At 33.3% G+C, this 25,296-nt stretch overlaps 1 protein-coding gene across 1 annotated transcript; it reads left to right on the top strand.

Moving 5' to 3' along the window:
- The first annotated feature begins 338 nt into the window (after window positions 1–338).
- Window positions 339–20,406, top strand: LOC128167164 (RYamide receptor-like). The gene is made up of 2 exons (XM_052832725.1): window positions 339–1,181; window positions 19,112–20,406. The coding sequence occupies exons 1-2, from the start codon at window positions 447–449 to the stop codon at window positions 19,487–19,489; spliced, it is 1,113 nt and encodes a 370-aa protein (XP_052688685.1). The 5' UTR covers window positions 339–446; the 3' UTR covers window positions 19,490–20,406.
- Window positions 20,407–25,296: the final 4,890 nt, after the last annotated feature.

A 25,296-nucleotide genomic window follows, 5' to 3' on the forward strand; every position in this document is an offset into this window, starting at 1 on the left:
AGGCCTTGAACAGTAATATCATTCAAGTATCCATTTAGTTCTAATGTTGTTTCAGTAAGTAATCATATAATTCTCTTTTAATCTTTCTATAACGAATCTTAATCGATTAGCTGTCATTTACGTTGCTTTATCATAAACTCTTGTAAGTTTTTAGCCCGCAGGACAACTATACTATAACAAATTTCTGATTTGAAAATCATCACTAAAGCATCTTTACTGTACATGACTAATTATTGTGTTGGATCTTATTCATAAAGTCAAATATGATTTTGTTGCACTGCTAACATGCGATTTAATATGTCGATGACAAAACAATAAGGGATAAAAGCCGAGGAAGCAGCTCTATTCGATCATTACTGCAGCGATATCAAAGCCCATGGCACGGTCATAGAATAGACCAACATCTGATTGAATTGTGCAAAAGACGTGTATGTTAATGAACAACCATGGGATACTTGGTAAACCTGTCAAACAAAGAGGCCAGTCTCTTCGAGGATAAATGTATTTCAGACATTGGATTAACAGAGAGCATATTTTTGATATTGTATTCTTCAATCACAGTGGTAGCTATTGTTGGAAATGTGGTCGTTTGCTATATAATCGTCACAGAGAAGATGCTAAGAAGTGTCACAAACATATTCCTTCTAAACATTGCCGTAGCGGATATAACCAAGACCATCATTTTGGTTCCTTTTTCTTTTGTACCCAATCTTCTGCTCTCTTATTGGCCCTTTGGAAACTTTATGTGTCCTTTCGTTCTGTATTCACAAATTGTGGTAGTGTTTGCGAGTGCCTTTACTCTGGTTGCAATGAGTGCGGATCGGTACGTTGCCATAATATACCCGTTGAGACCTAAATTAACACATAAAGGCGTGGTTTGTATCTGTGGATTTGTGTGGGTCATTGCGTTTTTGGTTCCAATTCCTACCGCCGTCACTGCAAAAGTTCAAATAGCTTTTGCAAATTATACAGGAGTTTGTCAAAAGGGCGTGTGTTTTGAAGATATGAACGAATCATTCAAATCCACATACAGTCTTTTTATTATGCTGCTTCAATATTTCATACCATTATTAGTACTCACTTTAACGTACTGTCACATTGGATATGTGATTTGGATAAAAATCATTCCCGGCGAGGCAGTGCAACAACAAGATGAGCGGCAGGCGTCGTCTAAAAGAAAGGTAAGGTGGATTGTTCTACACTTTAAAAGATAATGATTTGATATTTTGATTGGTTTCTTCTTTAAATTATTTTCAAGCTTCTAAATAGAGGATATCAAACATACCTTTCTATATAACAAACTGGCAATGCAATTCAAAGAAACACACTTTTGACGTACAATTATTTGGGTAAACGAAACCAGTATTCTCTCTCTAATACATGTACACTGTACGTACCTATCATAACTAGATGTGTTACTCTGAAAATATTTACAGCAATCAAGATCGGAAATGTAATTTTGATAGGCTATCATCCATTACAAGATGGAATATCAAAGTTTGTAACATCTATACTACTACTGTGGTTTCATTAATATTCAAGGGCATCAATTTTAGTGGATAAAGTGAAAATCATAGTTTCAAGGATTTGTAAATTCGTGGCCAATGACCCCATCAATACAAAATGTTAATAGAAATTGCATTTCAATGAACATATAATTTCGTGGATCAACTTAAAAACGAAATCCTTGAAAATTGGTATTCAACGAATATTGATGAAACCACAGTATATTAAAATAATAGACTCAAATTTTTTGTCTTTAATACCGAGAAATCGGAAGAATACTGTCTATTGTTTTATATATTTTAAACATCATTGGTACTTGAAGATTACCAATTTGTTTTTATTTTTTCTCAGTTAAGCTTCGCTAATTAAAAATCAACGAAAGTTCCTCAAAAAATCCCGGAAATCACCTGGAGTTTTTGGATTTTACAATCTTGCGCAAAACATTCACGCTAACGGGATCTTTAGTTTATGTTTCCACAATATCAAATCTGCATGAATAAACTCAGAAATACGGGTAAATTTTTATTGGACTTTTGCTATATATTCTGTTCATATATATTAATGATTTCTAATGAAAAAAGTATAAAATAACAAATATAGATGTGCATTTCAACAGAGTACTTACTTTTGTCTTCGTGATGACAAAAAATATTTGATTATATGCAAAAAAGTTACATTATATTTGTTAGGAGAGTGAGGAAGATAGAATATGTTTTATCATTAAAAATAATGTCCTACGGACCCAGTTTTACAAAGAAAATACGTGTACAGTGGTGAACAGGTGTTGAATTCTTCCATTCTATGGATTGAAATTTGTAGTTGAAAGGTATCTGCAGTCTCAAAAAGGTTTGTTGTGATGAATTTGACTGTTATTTTCAAGGCGACTTCATTAACTTTCTACAAAAGCGTTCCGGAGCGATTCTTCAATTTTCTGCTACACTACGGGCATTCTATCTGTGATGAGGGCCTTTCCCGAGACACAGATTATTAAAAAAAAAAAAGGGAAAGTGTAGTGAAATTAACAACATTATTGTAGGCTTATAGCTTCTTTATGTAAATGTCAATAATAAAGTGTGTCGATGTACCTATTTCGGAAATGTCCGATATGCAATGTCAACCCGTGCCCGCACGGGTCAAAGTCTAGTAATTTAAAATCAGAATAACAATCCATTACGCTTACTATTTGCAACACAAATATTCTCGACTGGTATGGAGGCTGAACTATTTCATTTTAAGGTTTATATAGCAACTGAGGCCAATCTTTTTTTATGCATTGCTCATAAACATGAATTTTGAAAACCGTTTAGTAATATGCGAGAATTAGCCATAATTTTTTTTTTTTATAAACAGTTAGTAAAAACGATACGAAATTTTGATCTTTCATGGATATCACACGAGGAACCTTTAAGAAAAAGTCGTTAACATCCTACATGTAGAACGAGCATCAACATTACAACGGAGGGTCATTATTTAAAACATATATGTTTATTGTATTTTTTTGTGTCCGACGTCATCAGCTAGAAAAATTTGAGATTAAATGTTGCATGCTCCGAAACAGCGAAGACATTGAAAACTAGCTTTATCAGCATTCTTCATAAAAAGATAACACGATCGTGTTTAATGTTGTATATGCAGTTGTATCAAAGGTTTTAATGTTGCATTCTCCGAAACAGGAAAGTCATCAAAGGTAGCATTATCAATATTTTCGTTAAAAGATAAATATCACTATGTTTAAATTTTAAATTCGTAATTTCATGAAAATGTTATATCAAATAGAAAAATCAACAATAAACAAGCGTTTAAATAAAAAGAGGATGTTTACGTGTGTATCATTATTTTTAAATAGATAAAATAGCCATGTGTGAACAGTGGAATTGTGTGAGAAATATTGTGAGTAATGATTGATCTTTAATAAACAATAAGCAAAATTAAAAGCTGATAAATTTATATCGTCTAGAATATTACCAGGTAAAATTCATCGACGAAGCAGGGCGTTTGGTTTCAAATGCCCCGTTTTATGATCAATTGGTCGATTTCATTCATCTTAAAAATGTGCGACGCGCGTACGCGTGTTTTACCAAATGTTCATTAAATTTTTTCCTTCACTTTGTTCATCTGCAAATCTGTAATAATGATAGTTGTATTTAGTTAAAGGGGAAGGAAAGTCAAAAACATAATTGATTTATTTTAATAAAGTGGTGTAAATTATCACATGTGGTCATGCTGTTTTGAAAATAAATACGTAATTAAGCTTTAATGAACGTTTGAAGTTGGAGAAATCGTATTTACTGGAGGCTGACATGATGAAGAACTCTTTTGTATTAAAAACTAAAAAAATTAATTATTTTGACGTCACACCATCTATTCCGGTTTGGTTTATATATACAAATGAATGTGCACAGTGTTCTGAATATAATTAACGCTGGTTTATACCTTTCTGTTACTCAAATAATCGACTAAACAAAATTGATAATGTTTGAGTTCACACGTCAATCTAAAGAATAAATACATGTATCATTGTATGCATAACGTATATAAGTAAATGACATGTTAATCTGCTATCATTCAAAGTTGAAAACGACCTCGATTAATTTTTTTTTATTCCAAGTCAAGTTCTTCGCTAACTGAATAAATGTTATAATTGTAATCGGGATGTTTAAAATTCATTCTCAAAGTCGGAATTACCATGTCGAAATAACGACGGCAGACATTTTCTATGATACTTGGCATCTGTTGACAATTTCCACATTTACGCAGATATTTCTCCGACACTAACCCCCGTTTTTAGATTTCAACGAACATGCTCCATTTGACGTTAGTTTGTAGTTTGCAAAGGTAAAAGAACGGTCTCAAATCAATATTGTTACAAATTTTCCAGAACTTGTCATTTAGAGCGAATATCATTGTGTTATGTTGATAAGACAAACCGGAATAGATGGTGTGACGTCGTAGATTAAAGTTCAATGGCAGCCCCCATGGCGGCGGGAAATTTAAATTAAGCGATCGATTTTCTTGATTTATTCATTGTTTCGGGGTTTTTAATGAAAATAAATACGATTTACAATTATAGTAGATGATAATTAATTGATTTATTGAACAACATATTTTTAGTTTCCTTCCCCTTTAAGTAAGCTTTTTGGAAAGATAGTAATTATTGTATTAAAGCTAAACATCTCTAGTAAATAGGCACTGTCCACCATATTTCTATGTCATAAGCGCTATCCCAACAATCCGTATAGAAGCCGCAGACTTTAAACAGTTTAAGGTATTTCACCGTAGAGGTCTTACCAGTACGTGGATGTACACATTGCCGCGCCGTGTTACTCGGTCGCGATTTAACGCAATTTTTCAAGCCAGGCGAAAACCTACTTCAAATTAACAGGTCAATGCATTGTTTACTAACAGAATATGCACATAAAATAACGAAATGCATAAAATCCACAGACTACGAAAGGAATACTACACGTCGGCCACGTCGACACGTTTAAAGTGTACAATCGGCTGTAACGAAATCGAAAGGTTTATATACCTGTGTGATGGTTCCTATTAACGAGCTGTGCTCAGTTTTAAGATGATGTGGGACATCAGTCGATATTAATGTGAATTAAAGCATATTATAACGGAAATACATACCGGTTTAGAATTTTCAAATAAATTAATATGTAAACGGTGTGACCGTTGGACCGAGCGCAGATTTAACATAATGTAGTTTGATTTTTGTATGATAAAACGCACACAGTATGATCCGCCTGCCTACTCGATCATACCATTCGTCAAAGTTAAACTTAACGTCGCGTGCTAAGTCTACATTATGACGTCATATTTCAGACGTAAAACGTTCAAGTTTTGTCTTCGGAAATAGCCGAAGAGAGTTACGTGATTCCGAATTTTTTTATTTCTTCTTTTATTGTTCATCAATTTAATTCATAGAAATGCCGCTGTAATAAAATTGCATACTTTGTTCAGTATCTAAAAGAACAGTTCCTTGACGTTAATGTTTTTATTTTCCATCTGATAATTTGATAAGACATACATAGAACAAGTCGTGTTTCTTGATTGAAGCACTACTAAAACTTATCTGGTTTCCTTTTTAATTTCTTTTAATTCAAATTAACTTCTATTGAAACACAGGAACTTATTTAATCGAGTTTAGGGGCAATAAACATCGATAAGTACCAGTCAATCAATGATCGAACTAACTTTTTAAAAACAAAATGGCTGCCAATATGGCGGCGCCCAGGGCTGGAAGAAATTTTTTTTGGCCTTAGTACCCCTGATTCAACATTCATTTTTCACTGATTTTCTTATATATACGTGTTACCATTAATCCTCGCTTCGCGAGGCGGGCTTCGCCCGCCTCTCGCTGCGCTCGGTAATATTTAACCGAAAAATCCGTTTTAAAAAAGTGGAAAGATAAAAAGTTTAAAACCCCCAGCGACATTCGAACTCATGACTAACAGATTTGTAGTGAACCCTCTAACCCACTGCACTACCCGAGTAGAAGACAACTTTGGAAAAGAAACTCTTTACTATAGTATAAAATTACACTTGATTTTTTTGTATTTTGATGAATAGTACGTCACAACATGGAAGTATCCCATACCACATCAAAGGGAGATGATGGGGTATTTGGAGTAAAACTTTTGACAAGAGTTTGAGTAATATTCATCATGCTTCTTATAATTATACGTTTCGCCATCTCCAAGTCCATAAAACATATATTGTCTTTAGTTATATGTTTGATCTACCTAAGTACAAGGTTTTCTCGTAATCATGCCCACAAGCTTAATAGGTTTAATACAAACGTGCACATCAGCGGTGCTATATCCCCTTCACAACAAATTGCGCTAGGGAAAAATACACATACGTGTACTGCTTTGGAAAAAAGTTTTTTGGTCCCCCGGAGCATTGACAAATCGGACCCCTAAAATGATTTTTCTCCCTCACATTTGTTTCATATTTACAAGCATAACGAGTCTTGAGAAATACTGTCGACTTTTCAACTTACAACGTACTTTTTATGCTCTATTCCAAAGCGAAAATATGTATTTTCACAGGATGAAGCTCTGTTGGAATTTAGTTCCGATTGGTTTTGATAAAATCCGATAGAATATCCTAACTGCCTATAGAAAAACTACCTGTCAGAATCGAATTCCTGCAGGAAATACCATTCTCCTATAGGTCATATACTAAGAAAATCCTATATTAAATTGTAAATATTTCCTGTGGGAGAATCATTTTTCCTATGGAAATAATTTTTCTATGGGTTATTAAATTTTAAAGGTAAATATCTCACCTGTCAGGTATAACACACTTAAAACAAAAATGTTTATATTCTCTCTATATTTGATATATATGGATTTTTCCGAAACTGCACCTCAATCGGGTGCAAAAATGCGACCTTGGCACTTGCATAATTATCTGGCACTGTGTTCATATCTTCAATGATTTTTTGGTCACCTGAGACACCCAGGCCGATTGTTACCATTTTTTGTGTGAAGCATTTCTATGGTAAGAGAATTTAAAACAATGTATGGCTCATCCATCCCTGGACTGCCATAGGCAGGGGAAAAATATACAAAAAGCCATTTAAAAAAATCTACTTTCACGACTAGAACTGAATGCATTGTAATGCTGTCCATGAAGCACTCTACCAAAATTTTGAAATACACGGCCCCTGGGGTTCTGGCCTAGTGTGGTGCTTATGTAGTCATTTAGTAAAAGTGTATTTAATCATGAAAAATCTTCTCTCTACTCCCATATATATTTGACAAAAACTAAGTCCATGGTAATGATGTTCATGAAGCCCTTTTCCAAAATTGTGAAATTCATAGTTCTTAGCCAGGGATTCAAGCCCTTGCGCGGGGCCAATGTGGCCATATAGTGAAATTGTATTAATATAAATTTAATATTTTCTTCTGTGGTGTCACAGTTGTGAAAGATAAGGCCATGCATTGTTACTGTGTAAAGTAGATCCAGTGTTCTGTGATGTCACACTTTTTTGTAAAACTTTGAATTCTTTAAAAATTGTGCAAGATAGTTTTATTTATTTTATGTGAATATCATCACATGGATGTAATTAGAATTATTGGTAGGTTCAAGATATTTTCGCACTTAATTTTATACTAAATTTCCAAATTTTAATATATTTTATCTATGCAAAGAGGAAATAACTCTTTTTCTGTCTTTTCTCTCAGTTGTATGTTTAAATGCTATAGTTTTTCTTATTCCAACGATAAATTTTAAAATATTTTTGTAATTTTAGTTTTCTGATAAAGTTGACATTAAAATTAAACAAGAAAAACAAATTTCTGCCTACAAGATTTTACTTTTAACAAATAAAATAAATATTTTTCTAATGCTAAAATATGCTTTAGTTTATGTTTATATGGCATCTCAAAAAGTGTGATGACAAGTATATTTTTTCTAACAATTGATGACATTTAAGTCTATCAAGTCAAAATCAGTTCGGTTTTTCAACTTTCCTCAGAGAATTTTAGCAGTATGGAGCAGAAGTTGAGGGGGGTTGGGTTAAAATATGGCCTTATATTGAAAGTGCACTTGTTTTATTTTACTTAGATTTAGTATTCCAGCCTGTCAGTTGCAATGCATAAGTTAAAGATGCTGAAGGATGTTAAAGTTTTCGAAGCAGGTTAAAATTTTGGAGCTACTAACCATTGTTAACCGTATCCAAGGTATTACCAATTCTGACTTCACCAAACTTTTAGTGTTAAATACCAGAATACAACTGACAACGTTGAATGCCGGATCTAAGCCATAAGTTTTCGTTGCTGAAGGAGATTAACGTTTCTGTCAGAGGTAGCTTCAGATGCCGAAATGATTTTGATTATTAAAAATCTAAGGCGGTTTTAAGATTTTAGAACAACTCAAAACGTGCGAGGTTCTCAAAGCTAAATACTTGATAAAGTAGACTCTGTTCATACCTAATCAGATTTGTACAGTTTTTATACTATTGATGTATAAAAGAGATAGCGTCAGATACAGAACTTGATGATTTACTTGATTAAGGACCGATTGGGCGAGGGAGAGATTGCTATACATCTGACTGATGAGTTCCAAGCAAAACTTCCAGATGATGTGAGAGTTTCAAAAATAGAAGATTGCGGGGATGTATTCCTTGTGTATGATAAAGTTTAAATTATGATTCAAAATGATTACGGGCGACTTTTGTTCAAATCATCAGGGATTTGAAACATAAGTCTATCTTTGGATACAGAGCCCCTACATAATGAAGGATGCTAAAACCCAAGTTATACCACACTTAAACTTGTATGATAAATGTGATTGTTGATTTATCACATGATTTCTGTATTACTGCGTCATATAACTCTTATGATACAAAATCGTATCATTAAACAGTATTATGCTATTTCATAGTTAAGTAACATATGATACGACATTGTTTCACATGACACTTTAATATATTTGTATAATATGATACGATATGGTATCATAATATAAAATAAATATCGTAACATGCATGTATTTGCATATTATGGTGTTGTATCACTGTATACATGTACTATTTTTCTTTTATTCAATAATACCATATTGTATCATAATATGTTTCAATATTGTAATAATTGATACACGAGTGTAGCACATGAATAACTCTCGACCCTAAAATCATTACATATTGATTGGTTTTGCCGCTCAAAGAATTAATTAATTCTGGTATCTTAAGAGTTAAGCTTTGATTTTAATTGGATGTTAGACCTATGAACCGTGGACTAGTGAACCGTCGAACTAGTAAACCATCGGACTAGTCTAGTAAATCTTCGGACAAGCATGCCTTCGGACTTATGAACTAACGGACCTTCGGACTTTATAACTTTCGGACCAGCGGGCCTTCGAACAAATATGAATGAAATGCTGAACCTACACTTTATGCAAGATCAGAATGTTTGCATACCGAGGTTTGAGAATAAGAAATGCATAAACAAATATTATAAAAATCCAATTTTATGTAAATCGTAGCTCTGTTGTAAGGAAAGCCTTTGATCATACAGTCATGGACATTACGGTATATAAGATACATGAGTATAGATGTGCATTAAGCTACCCCATATCATATTGGGCGCGCTTGATTAAGCTTAACTTGGTATACACCGGTGTAAAAATTTTGTTTTGTATATCAAGTCCACTTCAGTGGTATAGTGTAGATGGTGTAGGGAAGTTAAGAATGAATATGACGGAATATGACGGAAAAGGGTGCAGTTTTAACAAAGAATCTGCTGTTCTGCGACAATTAATAGGTTTTTTGTGATATAAATGCAATAAAATAAACACACATTTCAAATTTAATGGCTTTCATACAAACGACAACTTTTATGCGACTTCTAATCCGTTACATTACTTAAAATCATTTTTCAAGTTTCCATCATAACGTTCGTCCGCCATAATGGTTTCAGTGCTACACCCAACAACACATGCCCCTGTCTCGGTGTAGAAAAGTGTACACCCGGTGTACACCTAAACGCTACACCTTTGCGCTTGATTTACAAAAGTGTATATGGTGTACACCTTATGGTAAAATCAAGCGCGCCCATTGTCACATGATAGTTTGATCTTGTTTTTCTGAATAACATTAATAAAAACAATTACTTTCGAGTACTACATCATTGCTAATATCATATAATAAGATAACACTAGTGTCTCGGCTCTCGCCTTCATTAAAGACTGTATATAGTGCATGTTTTGACAAGAAATGTCCAATATGACTTATCTTTCCTCTCAGATTCACAAGACCCTGCTTCAACTTACTGTGTTGTTGTTCATCTAGTTCTCGGTTTTAATTAAGTACACTGACTTTGTTTCGTATCTGTTTATAGTCGTAACTCTCAATTATGTCAATTATAATGAATTTCTATAAGAAATTCTTACTCTACCAAGTCCATTCTACCTCTATTCTATGTAAATATCAATTCTTTTATTAGGTTGGTTAATCACAACACATGGATTTTGTTGACAAGCTTGTGACGTACTTTAAAAGATACAACTTTTCGTTACTCTTTATCACCAGTTTAAAGTATAACTCTTCCGAATTTATAGTCATAGTTGTATTCAATGGGCCTTTCCTACAGTTATGCCAAATGATTTTTTTTTTCAAATGTTCTTTTTAAAGTTGTTTATGAATTTCGTAAGAGATGTTGACCTCCGATCTGTTGTTTAGGTTATCGTCAAAACAATTGATGATATAAATAAAAGAGAAAGTTTTTGTTTCATACAAATGAGAACATGTACACCGAGAGCCATACTCCTTCTCTTGAATGTTCTAAAGACCATAGCATGTTAATATGGCATGTCAAATGATAGTTTATTTTAGTTTCTTATGAAATATTTCATTGGTTTAATATCATTAATTTATCGAACTGGGTGATTCTAAATTGTCTGGAAATTTTCTTAGCCTTTGTTGACAGGTTAACGACCTACATATGTAAGAAGAGTTCGTGGTTAAAACAAAAAAAGAGTGACTCATGTAGCATATGGAGGTATTTATCTCTGCAGTACTGAACAATTAAACCATGATAGCACATTATCTGGAAAGAACAGATCTAGAACAAAACATGTTGCGTTATAGTATCACATGTACAATCACAGTGAAGATATGAATACAACATATTATAAACCCTAAATTAGAGATTTTCAGCCAGCCTACTTAAATACACCTGTTGTCTCCGTTTTGCGTATCAATGATAGTATTAATCATTCAATAGTACAATACCTGAAATATCTCAAACTGACTTTGCTTTCTGCACAAATATATTAAAGCATGCAGAGTTGGTTCATGACACAAAAACTTGAATTTTATTTAAGAATCGATTATTTAAAAATAGATCAGGTCGTGCTGGAAATAACGATAAGGTTCTATGTCTTGATTGCTTATAAACATAAGCCAATGTTACAGATCATTTTCTTAACACAGCGAAAATAAAACAAGAGGTCCTTGGGCTACATCGCCCATTTAAGGAATGATAATTATAATTAAGTATATCTTGATTTCAAAGATATACATAATTATTATCTCTAAACATAATTGTAAGTGAAACTTTGGGCTCCTTTTGTAAGATCAGTTTGTTTTAAGAAGAGGATTTTAAGAGACTTCGTCAATTTATTTGTAAATGAAAATTAACTCCTTCCAATGGGGCCCTCAAGCATCATGATTTGTTTAAAATTTATCCTTAACTACCCACGGATGCTTCCAGTGAAGTAACCGTTTTCTGGCCAATATCTGAGAATATTTTTGATGATTTTATATATAAATTCGTATGTAAAACATTCATCCCCTTTGTGGCCTCTCTTTACCCCTAAGGATCATAATTGGTACAAATTTGAATCGACACTACTTGAAAATGAAGATCTCTCTATGCATTCCTGTGTACGAATTCGCCCCCCCCCCCCTCCCCTCCCCGATTTTGGCCTATCCTCCCTCTTGGAATCATGATTTGTCAGAACTTGTATTTACTCTACCTAATGCTTCCACGGAAAGTGTCATCTTTATTGGCCGAATGTGTTTTAGAAAGAAGATATTTAAAGACTTTTCTTAATATAGTTCTATGTATAAATTCGAACCCCCTCTTCTAATTGAGACCCAACCTTACCCCATGGGATCATAATTTCATAAACTTGTATCTATTCTACCTAACGATACTCCCACAGAAGTTAAAGCTTTTATGGGCATAGGGTTTTTAGAAGATTTTTGAAAATACTATCAAGGTTTCAATAACTCAAAATCACCCCTAAAAAGAGCATGGTCCCTCATTTTTAGAAACTTGAGTCAACTAATAATGCTTTGTGCAATTTTGTTTGGAAATGGCTCAGCGGGTTTTAAAGAAGATCATGGCAAATATGAGTAATTTACAACGACGACGACAACAACATATGCATACAAATGACAAATCTTGATCAGGAATGCTTACTTGAGTCAGTTAGGCTGAAATTGACCAAGCGGTTTTGGAGAAGATGAGAATATGAGTAGTTTACAACGACGATGAAAGCGACAGACAAATGACAACTTTTGATCAGGACTTAAAAAACTTAACAGCAGAACACAGCTCGCAAAAAGGCATTTCCGCCATATTTCTCTTTCATCACCACTATCCCTACGACCCGTTCTTTAGCTGCAGACCTCTTAGTTTAAAGGATTTCGCTGTAGAGTTGCATACGCCGGGAGCTAACATCAAATAAATAAGTCAATGTATTATTTAAAAACAGAAATAAAAGCATTAAATCCAAAGACCAAGACAGGAATACTGCATGTCGGCCACAAGTTTCAGGTGGGCAATCGGGTGTAACGAAATTAAAGGGTTTATATACCTGTGTGACGGTGCCTATTTAATTACGAGCGGCTTTCAGCATTAATTTCGCCTGCAACTTTATCTGGAGTATAATAATGAGCCGTCATGTACATGTATTGTAAAATATTTACTATATGTTTGCTAGGTACAGATTAATAGCTTACGTATGGTGTGAAAAAGAAATCGGAAGATCGTCTATCCGAATTTTTCCAGGCAGAGCGCTACAGGTTCTGCATGCTCAATGGCTTCTTAAACAACGGTTTATATCGTTATCCCGTCCATGAATTTTACAATTTAAGAAAATGTTTCCTCTCTTCTTAAGATCGTTTGCATACCCGCATGCAGTTTGCCTGCAATATGCCAATGTGAAGAAAATATTTCGTGATTTTGTGAATTTCTTCCACCTTTTTTTTTTATATAACATAATGATCCTTGCGTATTTATTTAACAATAACGTTTTTTTCAACGGTAGCCATATGTAATATCAATTATGATTATGATATGAACCTTTTAGCATTGCATTTTTTTTACTAAAACAACTGGCACAGAGTATACCAACATGGCCGCAATTATTTGATTTTGGATGGTAAATATGAAATCTAGATACACAATGGTCTTCATTGCTAGCTTTTTTCACGGCTGAATTTTTGCAAAGAACTAATCAACACATCAGATTTAATGGCTTTAAATTTTGATAAACATTTTTGAACTTGTATTTTGCAATAAATCTTTCGAGTAATTACAATCGAATATCTTCAAATTAAGCCGAAATTCTCAACTTTAATATTACTAAGGAAGAACATATTTTGACATGATTGACCTCTAAAAATGTATGGCACCTGGAGAGCTTCTGTTGGGAAGTGTATTTAGCAATTTATGAACCTTCTTTCTTCCATTTTTCGATGCGACAATGAACATGCATGCCCCAAATTTTGTAAGGAGCAGCAATACTTTTCTCTTGTACATCACAAGCGTTTTGCAAATTTATGCATCAAGTACGCATTGTGATAAACTGTTCTACACGCCAACAAATTATTGGCGATTATTTGACGAAAAAAGGAAAGTTTCCTTCGAGATAAGTGTATCCAATTGAGAATTGTTGGGAAGGAATTAAATAATGTTAACTCGACGACTTGATAGTAATATAGCAGAGGTATTTTTCGCTAAAGCACACCACCATACACACTTATTATGTTATTTTCAAATGAACATCAATAAAATGTCAATTCTTTGACAAAAATACATAAAGATAAAACTTATACGACATGAATTGTTACAGTGTATGCAGAACTGTAGACAATTATTTTGATAAAAAATATTTTATTTTTTAGAGAAAATCGCATGATTTACTTTGAATCAATTTTCTACGTCTTTGTTTGTAACACTGAAATCATTAACACTACTTGTTTCATAAAATAGTCTTAATTTATAGAGCATCAAATATTGAACTCAAATGGTCAATAACTATTTAAACAGTATTGGAATGAAAAGTTTTTTCTGAATTTACTTCACTTTTTAAATATAAACTTCTTCAAAATGGAATCGCAACATTTCGTTACCTTCTAGACCCCACCCCTTACCAAAAACCCAAACACACAAAAAAAACAACAACTTAGTAAGTGTAATTACGTCATCGGATATTTTAAGTAAAAGATGAAAAATTATACGACTTCCACTAAATTTAGGGGAATAAATTTCGATATAAAAGTTTAATACTGCAGGTACATAACCTTTGATATACATTTATGTACCATCACAGAATCCACTTCATACTGAAGAAAAAATAATCACAACTATAGGAAATTAACATCATAGGTGTATGATTAATAATAGTTCCGCCCAACTTTTGAAAGCCTTTAAAATAAAACTGGTCAATGTCAATTGAGTCCTATACTTTTCTGTAAATTACACCAAACTGAGAGTATAGTGTGTGTATTTGATCAACTAATCGATGTAAATGACCATATTTCATATCTGGTAAACAAACAGTTTGACCACTGTTATCTCAGTACCGATTTAAATATTTATTAAATATATAGGAAAACAGATTGGGAGTAGTTCCTGCATTGTGGACGTAAATATTTGCGTGGAATTCGATAGTAAAATACATTAACAACAACTATCCTATTACCTCAACGAATTTCCATATCGATCTCTCGGTAAACAGTACAGGGCTCTGTCCATATTAAAAAATGCAAAAAATATACTCGTCATGTACCATAAACTATTAGAGATAATGATGTTCCATCTTATTTCACCAGAGGGCAGATAACTTATTAGTTTCAAATGCAACATCATGAGACATGGTGATAAATTCTTCATTATTCCTTATACAAAAATTTCTGTTATGCATCCTCAAATAGTCTGCTGAATTTGAACAATTTTCCAGTCGGTTTAAGTTCACACAGCAAAAACTTAATTTCAATTTAAATAATTCCTTATCAAAATGTGTTTGATTATCCTCGATTTGATAACGCATGCAGTAAAGGTAAACAGAAAACACCAACCTAGAGACGAAACCCCCACAAAAATCAATGAAAAATGCGTATAGATAATCCCTTAAAATCTCGAGACTTGTCGACAAGGCATGTAGTAAAGGTTTAATCATATTCCTTATAAACACTCCATCAAAGATTCGCAGAATTATCGGATGTTGCTAAATTATTCAACTCATGAGAGATGTCTTTCTGCGTCTCAGAATTGCAAATATCTCAATGATTAAAGTGGGGCTTTTGTCTTGGTGTGATTAATAAAATGTGTGATGCTTTGCTAAAATCCCCAGAAGGTACATGTATTTATATTTATTACAAATCGAAACCTCAGCTGCAGGCCAAAATCTGCTGCACAACTTCAGTATCGCATTCATAAGCAAGCTTTTTTTCTGCGAATAAATTCAATAATACACATGTATCCATGTCTAAACTTGATTGGCCAAAACGTAAGCGTTGCAAAATAATGATGATCATCTAAAATGTTAAGATTTTGAGATTTACAAGTATTTTAGCCTGTAAACAAATGTATCGTTTTTGATCAGCGTATTCGCTTCAGCAGTCCTTGTTCTAAAACAAAAATCATCGCTAGTCAACATTCCGGCATTTTATATGAATGTAAAATGAAAGAAAAATGTATTGCTCATAGAATCACATTCTTTATTTGAATTAAAATATCAATAAATGACCGCATCTGACTAACTTACATGTACCACTGGTGTACCGTATGTGGCAACGCACTTTGAAAACAATTGCTCACTTTGAAAAATTTTTCAAAGTGCGTTAAATTTTGGACAAAATCAACACTTTGAAAATGATTTTCAAAGTGCGTTAAATTTTGGACCAAGTAAACCCACTTTGAGAATTTTTTCAAAGTGCGTTGTGAAGATACATCAGCATTTTTTAGTATCGACACTCTTAACGCACTTTGAAAATATATTTTTATATCACATATTCTTGAACTGAATTTCTAATTTCTAATTTGTCGATAGTATGATGATTTGTTAACACTCCTGAATCTAATCTACCGGATTTATTTCGGGGGGTAACCAAATTTTAAATTACTGGTGAAATACCAGTGCATCATTTAATTGATTACAAGATGAAGGTCCCTTGTTACTCATTTTTTCTTCCAAAACATGATATTCAGCAAACTTTGGGTAAATATTTACGATTGGAAAAAAATATGCTCTGTATAAGTATATGCAGTGTTATTGAAAAAATGAGCTGGCCGAACAATAATTTCCCCATTGGTATGTTAAAGAATCTATGTGTTTCAACAGTAACCCTCTTTTCGTATTCTAATCAAATAAATCACTTTAATAAAATAATATTAACATTAAATTATTATAAACTTAAAAATAAGCATTAGGATGTGGGTTAATTTTTTCGCACTGATCTTCGAAAAGATCATATTGTTTTTGATAAACAGAACTAAGGTATCCTTTTTCACATCATATTTGTAATAAGCCAGTTGAAATATATTATGAACATCGATCTCCATTATTAATATCTAAAAATCATATTCGTTCGGGCATAGCCCAATATACTAAAAAAGAAGTAAAAGGAAAGTGCAGTTGCTAAGCGATGAAGTTTGTGTCATATTTGGATAATTCAAACCTTCCGAATTTTTCTTTCTGTGTAAATTGTCGATATTGTCTTATGAGAAAAGAAAAAAATTCTCATCTAGAAACTGTTTATCAAGTTAGCTGAGAATGCAATGAGTTCTTTTTTAAAATATATCACATTAAGCTAAACAAAGTTAAAACAATCATTTATTGTATATAAAACAATCAACTATTTTTACTAAACCCTGAAATTTTTTTTCAAAGTGCGTTAATATCGACGATATCAATGCATTTTTTTAAAAGAACGTTGACTTGGTCCAAAATTAACGCACTTTGAAAAAAAAATTCAAAGTGCGTAATTTATCAAAGTGTGTTGTAACAACCGTACATCTTGGTCGCTAATGCATAACCGGAAGTCGATTTCATTTGCGTGATAATAAGCTTACTAATTTCCGGTTTTAATTCTATGAGAAATCACAATTAAAGCGCCTTTTTATTCATTATAATTACACTGTACATATGTCTATATATGACTAATAAAATCCTTTGAGAGGGTTAAAATGGAATTCGAAAAGTGTTAGGAAATGTTAGATGAACAACTATCTCCATAACCTATTTTAAGTTGCAATTAAACGGAAGACCTCTGGTTACTTGCATTTGTTTACAGCAACGTTTACAGCATTTGTTTACAGCAACGATATTGCGTCTAGTGTTGATATTAATATTTTTTCTGTAACGTGTTCTCATAAACGCTTCAGACGATTTTGTTGAAACTTTTACTTTTGCAGACTATAATTTTGTTTTGAAATCAATCTACGCATTCTCAATATTTGGGCATCTCGGACTTGAAGGGAGAGTCCCAGTATCTTATTCTATAGAGACGTGAACTTGTGTCCAGGCGACCCGAGTTCAATCTTCTACTTGTGCCATTATCCCTTTATTGTGTTTTAATTTACAATTTATCTTTTAAATATATATATTTCTTATTTCCGTTTTTATTAAATAAAATTTATATTTACAAGTGCTTTCGTTTGATATCAAGAAAAAGGGGATGGTCCCTCAAATTAGCGGCCAAAGGGATCTGAAGTATTTCTTCTATAGCACACTACTGAGAAATAATTTGTAATATGTGAAAGAAGCAAAAATGTTCATCTTACACATATGGAACACTTGTTGAACAAATTATGTTTAAAATCACTCAAAAGACCTTTCTTTTGAAATAAAAAAAACCTTAATCATTTGTTACGTTATTAGGGGTTTTAAGGGGCCAGAAATCCAAGACTTTGATCACTTGTATCTCAAAAAGGACAAATGTTTTGAAAAGCAATATAGAATAAAAGATGCTTAGAATGAAGCTCTAAACAATATTCAACCATTAAAATTTTGTTATATGGTCCCAATAAGGAGATAAGGGGTCGGCCCCTAAAACGTTCTTTACTAAATAGCTCAAGAACGCTAACGAATTTCTAAACACTTGTTGAACAAATTATGTTTAATATCAAAAGACCTTTTTATTTTGGAATCAAGAAAAAGGGACTGGCCCTTCAATTTAGGGGTCAAAAGGACTCTGCAGTATTTCTTCCATAGCACTTTAATGAGAAATATATAGTTATATGTCCAAGAAGCAAAATGGTTTATCTCACATTTTTTTAACAATAGATTTTTATTTTTTTTTTCTCATGCGTTACGTAATTAGGGGTTTTAAAGGGGCCAAAAAATCCAAAACTTTGATCACTCATATCTCAAAAGGAAGAAAAATTTTGAAAAGCAATAAAGAAGAAAAGATGCTGAAAATGATGCTCTTAAACATATTCAACCATCAAAATTTCGTTATGTTGCCCCGATATGGAGATAAAGGGTCGAATATCAAAGTCAAGGTCATATTCCCTTCAAAATTTTGCACGGCAGGCCTCCTCGTTGCTCGCAACGAGATCGTCTCTAGTTATTATTACATTTCTATAAAATACATTATTGAAATTTATCAGGGAGTCCTTATACATTGTAGTAGCACAAGCAGTTTTTACACACTTTTTAAAACCTACCTATCAACATCAGGAAAACTTTGTCAGAATAAGTGAGAAATTCGTCAACTACTTGCACATGCAGGGATATTGTACTGTTGCTTACTAAACCATTCTTTTAAATCACAAGATTTTTTCTTATTTCAGTGACACATTTAATTGAAAGAATATTGACATCATAATCGCCAGTTCTATATATTTTCTTGTAGATGGTGAAGATGATGATTGTGGTAGTTCTACTATACGCTCTCTGCTGGCTTCCAGTACACGCTCTTCAGTTAGCCACTGACGAAAACCCTGATCTATTTATTGAAATAAAGAACCTTCGCCACATTTGGAACAGCTTTCAAATGTTTTCCGCCAGTCATTCATGTTATAATCCGTTTGTGTACTTTTGGATGAACCGAAGATTCCGCAAATGTTTCCGATCATTTTTTCTGAAGTGTTTTTGCTGTTTAAGAACGGGGAGATTCGAGTATGGCGAAAACCAATTTTCACGACAGACCTCAATGACTATGACCGTTAGACTTGGACGGCAGCACAGTAGATTACTATCAGCAAAGCGCAATGACAGTGTGAGATCATAAAATGTGGACTTGTCCGTAAGCAATTGCTTTTGATCGTGTGACATTTTAAAAAAAAATACATGCAAGAAATAAGAGAAATGGGAACAATTGCGAAAATCAAATAGTAACAGTAAAAATAGCATGGGGTTCGTTGTCATATTTGAGGGTAATGGTATCATACACATAAAATTAATGTTAACAAGTATAAATGAAACACTTTAAGTTGTTTATCCATATATAAGTATCCACAGGGACCTGACTTTGAATTTTTCTCGTAAAGAAAAACGTTTACATCATACCAATACAAGCACAAAGTAATCATCGACGATATCTTGGACTCTTCGTGTACGGCTGATACTCAATATAAAACTTATTTTTCGATCCCCCCCCCCCCCCCCTGTCTTGCGATAGGTCCTTCAACTTCTAGTCAACAAAAAAAAAAAAAAACAAGAACAGCGCATTGCATTCTGAATTACATTATTCACTATCCATTCTAGTCTGTCACCCTTTAGCCATTAATCGCTTCCTGGGAGCTGTACATACAGGACAAGGAAAAATAATATATAATTGCGAAATGCGCTGATTTTGGTGCTGATGATCGCAGGAGAGACGGAAAGGATCGCAAAATAATTTCTTTATGGAGTGTTAGGCGTAAAGTCGGACTGATGTGTCAATATTACGACGATTTGAACCTTGTGAAATAATAAGTAGGGTATATACACGTATATTACGAAAATTGTATAATGGCAGGTGCCCGTTCATGTATTTTATTATGTTTTAATCATTTATGTTAGGGTGTGATGCAAATGGTATTAAAACGTTATTTGCTGTTAACATTAAAATGTAATCATGCAAAGTTGGACTTGCTGTTTCATGTAGATCAGTCAAAAGTGATACTGTGAAAAGAAATCAGAAATCTGTGCTTGTCAATTAAAGAGTTAAGGAAAATCAATATTTTTTTCATTCAAGAGAATTTTGGGTCAAATCATCTTGACATTGAAGTGGAGATTTTTTGCTTACTTAGGTCAGTCTGTTTGAGATATTGAGAGAGAGAAAGAAAGAGAGAAACATAACCTGTCTAATTTACAAAATATTATTTAGACATGCTTGTAAAGATTAATCATGGAGAAATTCTGAGAAAATTACTAATATACCATAACAAAAAAATTCAAAATTCAAATATGATTAGGATGATTAGGATATATTCAGTTGAACCCAACCCGATATTATATATACTTCGCTCAAAAAATGTCTACCCCCAGTCGGGCGTCTGTCTGTCTGTCTGTCTGTCTGTCTGTGCGATCGTGTCTGGTCCATATCTTTCTTATGGAGAAACATTGGAAGTTCTTACTTCACACAAAGATTGCTTATGACCTAAGAGTGTCATAACCTTGACCCAAGGTCATTCGGGCAAGGTCAAGGTCACTGGCAGAAAAAATGCAAAATTTGTGTCCGGTCCATATCTTTCTTATGGAGAAACATTGGAAGTTCTTACTTCACACAAAGATTGCTTATGACCTAAGGGTGTGTCATGACCTTGACCCAAGGTCATTCGGGCAAGGTCACTGGCAGAAAAAAATGCAAAAATCGTGTCCGGTCCATATCTTTCTTTTAGAGAAACATTGACATTGAAAGTTCTTACTTCACACAAAGATTGCCTATGACCTAAGGGTGTGTCTTGACCTTGACCCAAGGTCATTCATGCAAGGTCAAGGTCACTTGCAGAAAAAATGCAAAATTCGTGTCCGGTCCATATCTTTCTTATGGAGAAATATTGGAAGTTCTTACTTCACACAAAGATTGCTTATGACCTAAGGATGTGTCATGACCTTGACCCAAGGTCATTCATGCAAGGTCAAGGTCACTGGCAGAAAAAATGCAAAATTCGTGTCTGGTCCATATCTTCCTTATGGAGAAGCATTGAATGTTCTTACTTCACACAAATATTGCTTTTGACGTAAGGGTGTGTCATGAACTTGACTAAAGGTACGGTCAATTGAGGAAGTTTAAGGTTATTGTTTCGAAAATGCTAAATTTTGTCTGTGTCATTTCTTGTATTAATGGCAATATTAGAAGCTAAAATTTGACATAAAGCTTGCTCTTCTCAGGCCACATAAAATTATTTTTAGATGTTCATCCCCGTTTCTCTGAAAATGGCCTGCCCCGATGAAATTTTTATTTTGAAAAAAAAAAATGTGTGGAAAAAAAATTTCGGAAAAAATCGGGCTCAGTATACCAATTATTCAAAATGTTTGAATATTAAATGGCTGCTTGACATGTGGATTTCGTTTGATTCGAGTTTGATTTGAGTCATGGTTGTTAAAGGAAGGCTGCAAATGTCCTCATGCATTAACAGTTAACTTAAAATAAAATGGAATTAAAGGATAGAAATTGGTTTGTTTACTCCTATTAGCATTCACAGTTTTAAAAAATAGAGCAGTTGTTATTTATAGAAAATGGTCAGTGAAATAGATTTATCCAATATTTTCTATAATAGCAAAAATACACGCGTTATGATTTTTTTCTTAGCGGGGGTATCAATTGTGAGCTTGCTCACAGTATCTCTAGTTTAATTAAAATTTAATTAAATACATTAAAAATAACGTTCTTAGTATATGTACTTATACCGTTTTCAATTTAAACTTATAATTAGGTGCAATTGGCAACTGCCTGTCTGAAGTATGCCAGTAGGGGGCACTAAAAGACCACTGCAATTATCAACGAAGAAATTACATCTAAATTACCTCCTGCAGCACAGGGATGTTTGGTAAAAGAGTCGTCATTACGTAGACAAGTCCAGAGGGAGAGACGGCGTCATATGCCTGGTATACCTAAGACGTCCAGTGAAATTGACCTGTCTGGTACATGGGGTGAAACTCACAATGGAGAACCGTGGGTGATTTGTGACTTTTGTGAAGATGACAATAGATTGATAATTTTCTCAACAAAACAAAATTTGTTATATTTGTCACAGTCTGATAGCTGGTATGGGGACGGTACATTCGATGTATCTCCTCCTTTGTTCTACCAATTATACACCATTCACGCAACTTATTTAGGTAAAATTGTTCCGCTTGTCTTTTGTTTGCTACCAAACAAAACTGAAGAGACATATGTAAAAGCCTTTCAAGGAATAAAAGACAAAATGCGCGAGTTTGATTTATTTGAGGACGTTTCAGCTTTTCGCGTCTATTTTGAGAAATCAGTCCACAATGCCGCGTCTCGTGTCTTTCCAGGTGTAACAATTGAATGCTGTTATTTTCATTTTAGTCAAGCAAACTGGCGAAAAATTGTTGATCTCGGATTAAGAAGCAAATATGTACATGACATAGAATTCGGGATGAAGGCGCGTATGTTCATAGCCCCCGCTTTTCTACCTTCCGAACATGTACACAATGCGTTTGCTCAACTTCAAAGTATTCCATGTAGCGATGAAGGTCTTCAGAACTACATGGAATATTTTGAAAGAAATTTCATCGGCAGATACAAGAGTAGTATTAAAAACGGCAAACTGTCTTTGAAATGGAATGAATAATTGTGAAATTAATTAAACATCTACCTTCATTTTAGATAAACCAGCCTGAAATAGCAAAAATAATAGTTAGGTGGTGGCCAGGATTTTGCGGATCAAATTTAGTGGGAGTTTGCATCAAAATATAAACGTGCAATGAAATAATATTGATTGAATACTTTAAAAGTGAATTTATTTACTGAGAATTTACCTACAGTTCAAATCGATGCAGTTTATATATTTGACAAATGCTGAATTAGAATAATAAGGTAATTCGTTGATTTTAGTGTTTATGGATAGAACTCGTGCAATGCTCGACCTCTGATGAAAGAATGGGATATACTTTTCCAGAACGGGGTAACCAAGAACGCGTGTTGACGAAAATCACGGCAAAAAGTTTCAGACGAGTTTATCACGCATTGCAAGCAGATAACCTTGGGTCTTCCTTTACAAAAAAGTTTGTTTGGAATCGACGCCTTAGGGTTTCTAGACTTAGGAGGGAGGGATAGGGTTTTTTTTCAAAGTTGAAGTTTAATCTAATTAAGAATTGGTTAAAATAAAAATCTCCAAATGAAAAAAAGTTCTTTATTATTTTTGCTATTAACATTTAACCAGCGGGGTGTATTTCAATGAGGCGGTAGGCAATTCTAAACGAATAATAATTTTATTTTGGTCACAAAAAAGATAATAAACAAAATGTGAGTGTTTAATGAGATTTTATGTTGTTTTATTAAATTATTGTTATAGCACGTAACAGTCGTATCATCTAGGTGCCTATATAAATTGCAGTATTAATATGAAGCAAATGACAGTTGAATACTCCCATCGCATTTTATGAATCCCTAAAGTAAAAGTAATCGTCATAATATTTCAGGTTCATCATGGTAATATATCAAACAATGCTAATGCTTATGCCATGATAGGAAAACCAGAGAATAGCTGCGATATATCACTTTAAATTTCCTATAAGGAAATGATTTATTTTCTTTTGTAAGATAAATCAGCTGATTTAGTACTTTATGAATACCCAACGTGCCGACAGTAATCTAGATTGAGTTTTATCGCGTGACGAATAATGTTATAACACGTTAATTATTATTTGTAAGCTGTGATGTTAAGCTTAATACCACTGTCGAAAGCAATTGTTTGTGTTGCTTACAAACAAAACTAATGTAAAGTGACATATGAAATAGGAAACAATTGTGCGAGATGTAAATTGTCAAAGGCAATTTAAATACCGGTAGATAAAATTTAACTAAAATGGTCAGTTCTGGAGGTGATGCGACTGATTATCCCCCTTCCAATAATCCAATTATTAAAGATAAAACTGCTTTTAATTTGCTACTCTAAAGCGTTGCAGTGCTCGAATACTCAATTAAAACCACCCAATATACCCCCCCCCCCCCCCAACTTCACTGGGAATTCCTACTTACATACGTTTGTATATAATTTGTCAGGAATGTTGTATACTGTATTGATATTTTTATAGTTTCTTCTGTAGTATCATATACTCGGTTGAACTTATTTTATTATTCACATATCATTTTTCATGTTTATTCGTACTTCTTGGCTTACTCCATGTTATGACGAAAATTCACGTGCTTTTAACCACAAATATTAAAATAATAGACTCGAATATTTGAGCTTTAATACTGATAAATCGGAAGTGTACTGTCTTTTGTTTTATATATATTCAACATCAGTGGTACTTGAAGATTACCAATTTGTTTTTATTTTTTCTCAATCAAGCTTCGTTAAATAATAATCAACAAAAATTCCTCAAAAAATTCCGGAAATCATCTGGATTTTTTTTATTTTACAATCTTGCGCATGCGCATTACAATCACGCTAAATCACAGGAGGCTCTTTATATTAGTTTCCACAATATCACATTTGCATGGATAAACTTGGAAACGATAAAACAAATGATTGTTAATTTCCATTGGAATTTTTTCTGTTCATCAAAGAAAATATGGGAGATAACTCTAACACAGTGCATTTACTATAAAAAATCCCGAGAGTTTCGAATGTCAACATGGTGTGAAACAACGTTGTTGAAATATGTTGAATTCTGCAATTATATATTAAACTTTTCGAAGAAAGGTATTAACAGCTTCAAAATGGTTTGTTGTGAACGATTTGACTGTTATTTTCAATGCAACTTTATTAATTTTCTCCAAAATCGTTTTGGAGCGATTCTGCAATTTTCTGCTACATTACGGGTATATGGGAGGCATTTCAACTGTGATGATGGCCTTTCCCAGTTTAGGTGTTCATTCAAAAGTATAACATTTTGCTTAATTTCTCGTTATTTCTA

Source organism: Crassostrea angulata, chromosome 10, assembly GCF_025612915.1.
Source record: "Crassostrea angulata isolate pt1a10 chromosome 10, ASM2561291v2, whole genome shotgun sequence".
In the NCBI taxonomy this organism is placed as follows: Eukaryota; Metazoa; Mollusca; class Bivalvia; order Ostreida; family Ostreidae; genus Magallana; species Magallana angulata.

What these genes read in the sequence shown, in the direction of transcription:
- LOC128167164 (XM_052832725.1), top strand. Translation starts at nt 447, where the DNA reads ATGGGATACTTGGTAAACCTGTCAAACAAAGAGGCCAGTCTCTTCGAG. An exon ending in AGGCGTCGTCTAAAAGAAAG is followed by an intron (nt 1,182 to 19,111) that starts GTAAGGTGGATT and finishes ATTTTCTTGTAG; the next exon opens with ATGGTGAAGATGATGATTGT.